Consider the following 10,917-nt stretch of genomic DNA (forward strand, 5'->3'; position numbering starts at 1 on the left):
TTGCTGCATTTAGCATTGATTTTTCCCCTTCACTCTGAGTCACATAAGCTAACATTTAATTAATTTCTGACACTTTGACAGTTTCTAAGAAGACATTTGTAGAGCTATCAAGTGCTGCTGATAGCACTGTCAGACAGACACTTTTTGAATTATCAGCTATTAAGGACCCATATGCAACAAATTTCCAAGGATTATTATACAAATTGTTCTTTGAATGAGAAAAGCACACAAAAGCTCAGTGAAACATAAAGAAACCATTGTTCCCAGGTGAATTTGATATTTGCAAATGTTTTGCTATTTTGATCACTTACATGGTTTAATAAATCGAATTCACTTTGTCTTTTATTAAGAAAATTAAATGGCCTCTTTTGGGATGTCTGAGAACACGGCCAGATTTTCAAATCACAGTGGTCTTTATGAAGATACAGCTTGAGAAACACGGAATACTTGATTTTAGGAAGTGCTGAGCAGTGAATGAGATCCCTTCAAGATCTCTCAAACCAGAAGCCCCAAAACCAAAGTAGCCAAAATCTCCAGTTGCTTTTCAACAGCTCCTGCCTTTACTCTTTGATCGTGCTTTTTGACATGTCACCATTTCTTGATGTAGTGACTACTTCAGGCCCAGGTACAGATCTCGGTACTTTGATTTTAAACACACAAGCAAACCTGGCAAGGGGCTGAAATGATCAACACGGATTAATGCCATTCCAGAGACCCTCTGCAGCTGTGGGTGGCAGTTTGGGTATGACAACTCTATCTTTGCTGGCCTCACTATACTAATTTACCAATTGACGAAAAAGCTCTGTTTCAACAAATGGGACAGAGCTGTATTCCACCTTGCTCAGTGGCACAGCTACGACTTGATGTTAACGTTTGCCTGCCTCTGCTGTATGCCAGAGCCGTGTTGTTACGATCAGACTGCTCTACTTGCTTGTCCTTGGAGCATCTGGCATTAGCGGTTCTGGTGAGCTCAGGGAACCTATTAGCTCATACAGTGAAATTCAGCTCAATGCTCCTCTCCTCGTGGCCTTTGTGGCTCTCTGAAAGGCAGACTCAGGCGCACACCAGTCAGATCTGAGCATGTCCAGCTCTGCCTGTACTACCGGCTCAGTTATGCGGAGGACAGGGATGATTTGCAGACTGAGGCAATGCTCATATTTTAGCCCATACTGCTTCAGCAAACACACATCGTGTGGAAATCCCTTCTTTTTCTAAGTGTGTAGAAACTCCAGCAGGACCCAGACATGGTGTGGCAATAGCCAGAAGATGGTGCCAACCGTCACAAGCACCCACTGCACAGATCCTGCCCTGGGAGCTCTTTAGTGAGCCCACCTATATGAGAGCCAAAAGAGCCTCACCACACAGCCAGGAAAAAGTCTTTCCGGTATGCCAGAGCCAGTGGCCAAATATACTGCAGTCTCATTGCAAATGTGGAATTTGTTTTTCCTATGCTGGCACCAGACAAAGACCCCACCACAGACACCTGCTGCCAAGGCCTGCATAATGTAGCTTAACTTTTAGCCAGTTTCTTACAATGTGGACATATGTGCCGTTGGATGGCAACAATCTAGGGGTATGCAGAGTCCCGATATCACTGCTTTGCATCACCTGCTGGCATAAAATCCGTATAACCTCATGGACATTCATGCACCTTCACTAGCCTGCACCATACAGAAATATGACCTGAGAGATATCAGATCTATTGTAGCGTATCATCAGAGCAGAAACCACGACCTTCCCTTCACACACCACATCCCACACTTTAGCTTTGTTTATACATCTTCCTCAGCAGAGAGTAGCTTTTTGCTGTCTGCATTTGCAGCTAATAACTCACAATCCTCTCTATCCAGACAGCAACATTTCTTTAGAATATTGTTTCCTCATCTCTGTCCAGTTCATTTTCATTTTTCTTCCTTTTCATCCATAAAAAATGCCTGTAATACTGGGACCAGACCCATAGCCAGTGGAAACCAAAGGAAGGCCTCTCAGTGACAGAAGGGGCCAAAAACGTGTGCCGAAAACAGCCCAGCTAAGGAAGCAGAGAACAGAGGCTGCCCTGGGAGACCGAAAAAGTCCAAAAGACTAAAAGACACTTGCAGTTGTCTTTGTTATGCCTGGATAAAACAAACACAAAAACCTAAATAGGTCCTAGGATACTCTACAGCAAAACCCATCATTTGTTTATACGTTGCGTTTGAAAGAGTGCACAGCACGTGGCCATTGGCCAGGGAAGAAATGACGGATGCCGTGATGTCACAGATTCCCAAGGAGACCTGCCTTCCCAGCGCCAGGAGCTGCAGAGGCTGGGCTGTGGGATGGCACCCAGTCATGCCCCCACCGTTTTCCCCTTTGCGCTGCGACCTCCCTGGGGAAATGGCAGAAGGCAGGCACAGTCCAGCCCTGACTTCAAAACTGCTACTGTCAAGTTTCGTTATCATCACAATTTGGTTCATAGTTTTATTTATTTATTTATTTCCCTGCTGGAGGAAAAAAATAAGGAAAAGCAAAGGAAAAAAAAAAACCAACACAGCCCAAAGCTCCATGAAGCACATGAAAAATAAACAAAGCGGGTCACAGCACATCTGCCCTGAACTGTGCACACCTAACGTGGAGCAGTTAGTGGTTAGGGAATGCCAGGGGAGCCGACACAAAAATCCCAGGCAGTCTGCCTAAATTGGCTGTAACACAGAGTAACTAATATCCCTGGCCACAGAAATGTTGGGGGATGAACTGGAAATAGAAATTAACTTCTTGAATCCCTGCCTAGGTATCTGACCATCAGTTCAGCCTCCCATCTGGGTCTTCACCGCATTCCCAGTCAGTCAACTATTTGCACATAGGAATTAAGGGCAGGGGAACAGGCTCCACAGAATCCCAAGAGTGAGGCAGTACATGTTTTTGCACATATAATTGTTTTATTTTCATTTTACATGTTGGCCTTTGACTGTCTTTTCAACATCTTTGTGTCAGGGTGGAGCTGGAACCTGGCACTTTTACCTCCATGGATCCCCTAAACCTCTCTTGGTACAACGGTGTCATCGGTGACAGGAACTGGAGCAAGCCACTCAACGAGTCCAATGCAGACCAGAAGCCTCAGTATAACTACTATGCCATGCTGCTCACCCTCCTCATCTTTGTCATTGTTTTTGGCAATGTGCTGGTGTGTATGGCTGTGTCGAGGGAAAAAGCCCTTCAGACTACCACTAATTACCTGATCGTGAGTTTGGCAGTGGCAGATCTCTTGGTAGCAACTCTGGTCATGCCTTGGGTGGTCTATCTGGAGGTAGGTGACCCAGTTTTCTTTTGCAGTACTGAATGTTTCTTGTGCATGGGTAGAGAGAGGGAAGGTTGAGCAGCCTGGACGTCAGCTATCTCAAGACCTCCTGAATTTCCCAAAACAAAAGTGTTTTTAATTTCCTAACAGTTGGTCAGATTTTTCCGGGAAATGGACGTGACAGCAGATGACAGGCTGACTTGAAAATACACTGTTGTTCAGAGGGCTAAATTGCAGTCCAATTGCATTGAAAATCTGGCCTTTAAATAGAGGAGTCAAGAGCGAAAGGACCCCAATTTTGTTTTCAAACCTACATAGATGAACTGTTCATTCCCAAGCATAAGAATGAGTCTGCAACGACATCATGGGTGTCACACCAATAAACGGCATCAAATAGTAATCCCTATTTCTGAAGGACTACAGTAGTAAGAAGAGCAGGCAATTGTAGAAGTAGGATGTAAATCCAGAGCTTTTATGTCACAATATATGAGAGAAACAGAATCACAAGGGAGCTACTTTTCACATTGCTGCCATTAGCACGTCACTTTGGTACAGAAGAGCTCTATGCTTCTGCATACAGAGCCATATTTGAGTGGCACTGTGGTTTGTGAAAGCCAAATACTCCCAAGACTGCCACCTGTTTACTTGATGGCAAATGACTCTTGCAACAGTAAATAGCCTGAAAGAATGAAATGCGTCTCTAGAGAAAAGAATAAGAGAAGATACAGAGCCCCTCTCCCTTGGCCCCCTTCACTGGGATGCCCATGTTCTTCAGTCAGCTGAGAGCTGGCATGCTGGCGGCAATCACAACCAAGAGAGAATGAACGGTGGTGACAAAGCATAAGACTGAAACTACATCGAGTTTACAATTAATTTTCAGGCACTTGTTTATGAGAGAAAATGATAACACAGAGAGGAGAGCAAGGGAAGAAGCCATAATCAATTAGCCCATTAAGTATTAATGCAAAGCAAAACAAACCCACTGACATGACATAGGCTGTCGAGAAACCACAATACTAATTATCACTCTAGTTAATTATTGTTTTCATGGCACTTTAAAAATGTAAAGCATCATGCATCTGCTAAAGCTTATTAACATGACCACAGGCTGGTTGTGATTGTACTCAATGCCTCTGGGACTAGTTACGCTCTTCTAGTGTATTCCTCTTTTGTGACAACCCATTTTAAGCAGAGGCTGATGCTGTGCGAAGCTCTTGCTCTCTTAGGCCCAGCTATAAGAGTCTCTCAGCCACTTCTTATTTTCTTGTGGAAGAATAAAGCACAAATGATGTAAGATGCTTTCCCCTTTCTGGGCTCATGTGTGCATGGAGTTGGTCAGGAACCTCGGATTCCTTATTCTACCAAGCAGGACAATCAGGCCTCTACATCTCAGCAATACTTTTTTTTTTTTTTAATTTAATTTTGCCTTTTCTGCTCTTATCCACACTCTGCTAAACCTACTGTTAGCTTGAAGCAACAAAAAACATGACAAATACTTGCTGACAGAGAAGTAGCCATTGGACGGATGTGGGTTAGGCACACTGTGGTCCCTCTCTGGGTCTGCAATCTGAAATGAGAACTGGCCAGAACCCTTTGTTCTGTAAATATCTTCATTTTTTTTTTTAGGCTTTGTGTCACAAGCTCTGACAAAAATGAATGTCAAAAGGAAATCCTTTTAAAAATCAGCCTCAATGCAAACAAATCTACCTCCAAACTTCTGAGGTTTCTCCTACAGAAATGAAAGCACTAAGAGAAAGAACTGCTGCAGTTTACAGCATCTCCCATAAACTCGAAACTATGTGTTCAGGAAACTGATTTTGCAGAGGCTTATATCTGGCTGGAAACCTTTGCCTTTGGGCAAATTCTCGTCAAAGTTACTGATGTAACTGTCTCTTAAGTGCTTTTTTAATCACTGAGTATTCATCTGTCACTCAGGCTTCAATGCAGTCATTCTTTCTTCCTTCTTTATGCTGCCTATGGTTATGTATATCAGAGCAGAAATAACTGAAGAATAGATATCTTATTCATTCTATTTTCAAATGCAGTAGGACTCTATTTTTATTAGAGGGAAATATACTTTTTTCATCACATGTCAAATACAGCATTCCTAACAATTGCTATTAAACTTAATTGGCAAAGTTCAGTTTCAATAGCAAGATAAGTGAAGAGAAAAAGGCTACTGGTAACTGGAATTGCTATCATTAGTTCTTTGTCTTTATCACAACATGTAGTGTGTCAAAGAATTTTCACTCTGAATTAAATTCATTTCGTTCAGAAAAAAAACCAACAACAAAACAAGGAATTTCTGTCCTGATTTTTTAAACTAAGAAATGAAGGAAAGCTGCTACTTCTCTACTGCTGATCTTCGCTAGGTATAATTGCAAAAAAGTGTCTAATAAAAAGCTGTAAGTACAATTAGAGGTGCTCGGGATACAAAATTAAAGTATTTCCTTCCTAATACTTCTTTGCAATGCTTCAGAGACCTGTTTGAGCTCCTACACAGTTCACTCTGACTTTGAGGAGCCCTGCACTCCCTTATGTCATTGGAATATGAGCCCAGGTTTGTGTCTGCTGTTTGGGCTGCCCAACTCAATACAGAGTAACAGGATGGAATTAGGAAGGACAAAAATCACACCAGCCCTCAGGGGAATGCTCTAAAGAATGGTTTGGATGGAGTAGAGCACTTCCTTTGTGGCCGTGCCATCATGTGAGACCTTTAGACTAGACAGGACAAAGTCCTCGAAGGCACTCAATGACAAGCAATCCTACTTGACACAGCATGTAACTGATTGCATGTGACCCGATTCCAGCTGGAACTTCTGCAGACAGAATTTTGATCCCTCTTGAACCAGCAGAACTCCAGCTACCAGCAAGCGTCTACATCTTTGTGCAAAATTCTCCCTTTAGACCCTCTCAATAGCACATCCTCAGTGAATTCTTTTACTGACCTCATTCTCTCTCTTTGCAGGTGGTTGGTGAGTGGAGGTTTAGTCGGATCCACTGTGATATCTTTGTAACCCTTGATGTTATGATGTGTACTGCCAGTATCCTCAACCTCTGTGCCATCAGCATTGACAGGTGAGGGCTCCATGGCAGCAAGTCATGTCAAATCCACGGTAGCAAGTCACAGCCATCTTTATATGGTCTAATTTTACCTGTGCCTCAGAGACTTGAAAATGGTGAGAGCTAGTGCTGTTGACACCTTTTGAAGAGCAATTTAGAGGACCTAAACGAGATCTGAGCAGGCATTCTGTCAGAAGCAGACATAGAAACACTGGTCTTGAGTATGTAAATGGAACTGTCTGTATATATCTCCATTAGTTCAGTCCTTCTGTTTATATACTTGAATGGTGGAGCAGACATCAGTGGGAAGGCAGTAGCTCAGAGAGAGTGGAAGAAAAATGCTATGCTAAGCTGACCCCAGCCTCATGCCTTCCAAAACAGGGAATGCAGACATCTTGGGGATTCATGAAACGTGACTTGCCCTATATCCTCTTGCTGGACCAGGTTTTCAGACGCAGTAACTAGGTGTAATTTCCCCGTAAAGTTTGTCAGCACTGGCAGAATAACAATAGACTGGGTTTGTATCTTCACACTGCAGGTACACAGCAGTAGCAATGCCAATGCTGTATAATACTCGCTACAGCTCGAAGCGCAGGGTCACGGTCATGATTGCTGTGGTCTGGGTGCTTTCATTTGCCATCTCCTGCCCACTCCTCTTTGGCCTCAACAACACAGGTGAGTGTTATGCCACCTGCAGCTGGCTATGGGCATCTTCCTGGCTTTACTGGGTGCCCAGATAGTCTTCTGTTACAAGTCAGGAATAAACATGGGGATCAGGTTTTAGGTGTACTGGGATGTATCCATCCCTGTTTCAGGTGTCCTCTCCCGGTGTCATCCCAGACTGTTTCTGTCAGCTGCTTCTGGATCTGTTTCATCTCTTGCTGTTTCAGACCAATGTTTTGGACACATCAGAACTGAGGTTATGTAGAAGTTTACACAACGCTCGTCAATGTTACATTAACATTTGTCCACTACAAAAATCAAAATCCCTCTTATATTAAAACATGTGAAAAGGAAAGTGATGGGACAAATAGCTTCACTGAGACAGGAGGGAAAAGAACTGGCTGTTCAGCCATCAGTTTCATAGGAAGACTGGACTGTATACAGCACGGGATCGGTGGGCTTTTGGTTATAAGGCAAGCAATAGCCAGGGACTTTGGGTCGTACGTGACTCCCTGTGACCCAAGGGGAGTTTGCTGTTCTGGTACCACTTCCAGCTGACATGGTGGCCCCCCCTAGAACCTGAACCCCTCACTCTCCGGGTATCTCTGTGCCTTCTGAAAGAGGGAGAGAAGAGGGGGAAGCCGGTGCTAGCTCCTAGCAGCAGGGACAAGCAGCCTGAAACTTTTTGTCTTCCAGATGAGAATGAGTGCATCATTGCCAATCCTGCCTTTGTCGTGTATTCCTCTATCGTCTCCTTCTACGTTCCCTTCATTGTCACCCTGCTGGTGTACGTGCAGATTTACATAGTGCTCCGGAAGCGCAGGAAGCGTGTCAACACCAAGCGCAGCAGCCACGGCCTGGACTCAGACACGCAAGCCCCGCTGAAGGTAACTAGACCTCTGCCTTGCGCTCGGCAGTCTCCGTCCTTTCCCCTTCCTGCTCCACTTCATTCCCCAAAGCACTTCCTCCTTTCCCCAAACGACACTGGCTGGACTAGGTGAAATACTGGATCACAAAGGTGAATGCGGTGTCCTTGTGCCATTTTGGAGTCCCGCTTGCACACTCTGGATTATCAGGTCACTGGCTGGTGCTTCACAGCCCTCCCTGGATCTCAGGGGATGTTTAATCAGCAGATCTGCATTAGGAGCTGCTTCGTTAACCAGACTGCATTTCCTGTGGCTCTGCTGAGTTTGCGTTGGGGTACCCAAGACTACAGGCTATACTATTTTCCGAGTCAGTCCTGCTGTTGTGACGAAGTTCAATGGAAATTGTTTGCGTGGCTGGGGTGCAAACTACATCGCTGGTAATGATACCTCCGCAGTGAAAACAGCCTCTCAAAGCATGAGATATGTGTATAAGTGGGGTCCAGCTGAGTGTGTTAAGTGTGAGACCGCTTGTCAAAACGCTACTCTCACAGCACATGCAAAACAACCAGTAGGAATGCATAGTCCCAGAGGCACTGCCTCCAGACTGCACTGCCTCAGAGGCCAGTGCCATGCCAAGCAAAGGAGGCAGCGAGACAGGGATAGACTGAAACATAAGCAGACCTTTGTGGTTTCCTTCCTTTGGTGAAAAGCACAAGGGATAGTTGCCTCCATTACTGCTTCTTCAGAGTAGTTTTCCATCATTCTCAGCACCTTAGCCACACTGATTAATTTCTGCTTCATGCCCTGTGTTTGTATTTCCACGTGCCTCCCTTACCAGCTTCCCTTCCCAACTACTATCTGCTTGTGTAACCTCTGAGCTGGTGCTTGCCCCTTAGGACAAATGCACTCATCCAGAAGACGTCAAGCTCTGCACAGTTATTGTGAAGTCCAATGGGAGTTTCCAAGTTAATAAGCGCAAAGTGGTGAGTGTTAAAGAGAAGTGGTAGCTTTTCAGAGCATTTAGCTTTCCCCTTTTCTCCTCTCAGGACGCAAAATGAATTTATGTAGGGTGGGAGAAAAATAAACTAAGAACAAAGGTTACCATTCAATCTCAAAATTTAAATATTCTTCCCATTCCTTAGAGTGAAGCAGGGGGTTTAAGATCGTAGAGCTCAAAAAGCCAGACTAAGCTCACCTAAAGATCAGCTATAAAAGCCATGACATTTTAACATTTTGTGTCTTTGATTTTCTTCTCCTCTGTTATTTATTTTCAGTCTTGGACTGCATTGCCTTTGTTGGGTTTTGCTTGTTGACTTCCTTTTTATTTATTTATATTCTGAAAACCTAAATAAAATCTATGGGGAGTGGAGACAGTCTCTCTCCCATTTCTTAGCCTCTTTGTGCAATAAAGGAGAGTCATTCACTGCAGTTCTGTCGATCCCATCCACCCAAAAGTATTCTTATCTGTAAACACTTTACAGCCCTTTCTCCAAGCATCTACGAAAAACGTAGGGAGGGAGAAGAGGGATTGATTGTTCTTCAACATCATCCAGCTTCACTCTGTAAGGAATGTTCATTGCTCCTCTCTGTATATTTATCTGTTTTTATGTTGCGGACATTTGATTCTTGTCCAGGAGGCGGAGAGTCACATAGAAGAGATGGAAATGGAGATGGTGTCCAGTACCAGTCACCCTGAGAAAACGATCATCAAACCTGCGGCACCAAGTAACCATCAGTTGGTTGTGCCAGTTGCTTCTAATCAGGGCACCAACTCAACCCTGCAGGCACCCTTGGACAGCCCTGGGAAAGTAGAGAAGAATGGACATGCCAAAGAAACACCCCACACAGCCAAGGTCTTCGAGATCCAGTCTATGCCCAATGGCAAGACAAGGACCTCTCTCAAGACTGTGAGCAGGAGGAAACTGTCACAACAGAAGGAGAAGAAAGCCACTCAGATGCTAGCCATTGTACTTGGTGAGAGCGCGCACTGGCTTCCTCTTGTGTTTCTGCAGAAAACCAATAGCTACCCAGGATTAGGGTAGCCAGCCTGAATGTCCCGTGTAGGCTGGTCTTCCAGGCCTCCACAGAAATAATTCCACTTGATACATCAGAGGATATGTAGGCAAGTAGGCAAGAGGCTGCCAATAGGAAGGCTGCCTCCTTCCCGGCTAGGAACAGTTCACAGGGCTGTACCAAAGGCTCAGAAGGCTGTCCATCTGTGGGGGTTTGGACTGCCAAAAGACAGCTGGGTGCAGGGGCAAGAGAGCTCATGGGCTTTCTAGAACACAAAAGGCAGCATAGCTCAGCAAGAAACTGGCACCTCCGAAGGCCAGATTTTTTGATGTAACTGGTCTAATTACATCAGCAAAGAAGTTCTTTAGTACCTGGATGCTCAGAATATAGACCACGAGACTTAACAGACAAACAGAAGGCTTATTCCTCAGGGAAACATTTTTCCTCTATACCCAAAAGAACCTTACTGTTCTCATAGTCTCAAAATTTGTCTGGCTTTCAGCAATCAAAATCTGTCTCTTTCCTTTTCCCCCAGGTGTTTTCATTATCTGCTGGCTCCCATTCTTCATCACTCACATCCTGAACATGCACTGCGATTGCAACATCCCCCCAGCAATGTACAGCGCCTTTACGTGGCTTGGATATGTCAACAGTGCTGTCAACCCAATTATTTACACCACCTTCAACATTGAATTTCGCAAGGCTTTCATGAAGATCCTCCACTGTTAAAAGTAAAAACAGCAACCACATTTTTAAGAATGAGAGAAAAGAAACCAATGCCATTCACGCACGCAAACGGGCAGCCATGGAGAGGTCTTGAGCTCTTGTACTGGGCACGAGGCCTACAGTGTTACAACAGTGTCATGCCCATGCACCTCTTTGTGTGGATGTAACAAGGACCTTCATGTGGGAGGTTCTCTCATCCCTTGTGGTGACCTTTGGACTCTGGGACACCAATCCCAAGGGCACTTTTCAGAGCTACCCTCACACTGTGTTTAAAGCGGAAGCAAAAATCAAGACACACTCACTTGATTCTTG

The 10,917-nt window shown here is 44.5% G+C and overlaps 1 protein-coding gene across 2 annotated transcripts; it reads left to right on the forward strand.

Moving 5' to 3' along the window:
* The first annotated feature begins 3,001 nt into the window (after positions 1-3,001).
* Positions 3,002-10,608, forward strand: DRD2 (dopamine receptor D2). 2 transcript variants are annotated; one of them, XM_050911002.1, is made up of 7 exons: positions 3,002-3,283; positions 6,243-6,352; positions 6,876-7,012; positions 7,697-7,887; positions 8,763-8,849; positions 9,501-9,840; positions 10,415-10,608. In XM_050911002.1, exons 1-7 carry the CDS (start codon positions 3,002-3,004, stop codon positions 10,606-10,608), a joined length of 1,341 nt encoding a protein of 446 aa, XP_050766959.1. The 2 variants fall into 2 exon arrangements, with proteins under 2 accessions (XP_050766959.1, XP_050766960.1); XM_050911003.1 differs by lacking the exon at positions 8,763-8,849.
* The last annotated feature ends 309 nt before the right edge of the window (positions 10,609-10,917 follow it).

The sequence above is a fragment of the Gymnogyps californianus genome, chromosome 25, assembly GCF_018139145.2.
Source record: "Gymnogyps californianus isolate 813 chromosome 25, ASM1813914v2, whole genome shotgun sequence".
NCBI lineage: Eukaryota > Metazoa > Chordata > Aves > Accipitriformes > Cathartidae > Gymnogyps > Gymnogyps californianus.

What these genes read in the sequence shown, in the direction of transcription:
- DRD2 (XM_050911002.1), top strand. Translation starts at nt 3,002, where the DNA reads ATGGATCCCCTAAACCTCTCTTGGTACAACGGTGTCATCGGTGACAGG. An exon ending in CTTTGGCCTCAACAACACAG is followed by an intron (nt 7,013 to 7,696) that starts GTGAGTGTTATG and finishes TTTGTCTTCCAG; the next exon opens with ATGAGAATGAGTGCATCATT. An exon ending in ACACGCAAGCCCCGCTGAAG is followed by an intron (nt 7,888 to 8,762) that starts GTAACTAGACCT and finishes CTTGCCCCTTAG; the next exon opens with GACAAATGCACTCATCCAGA.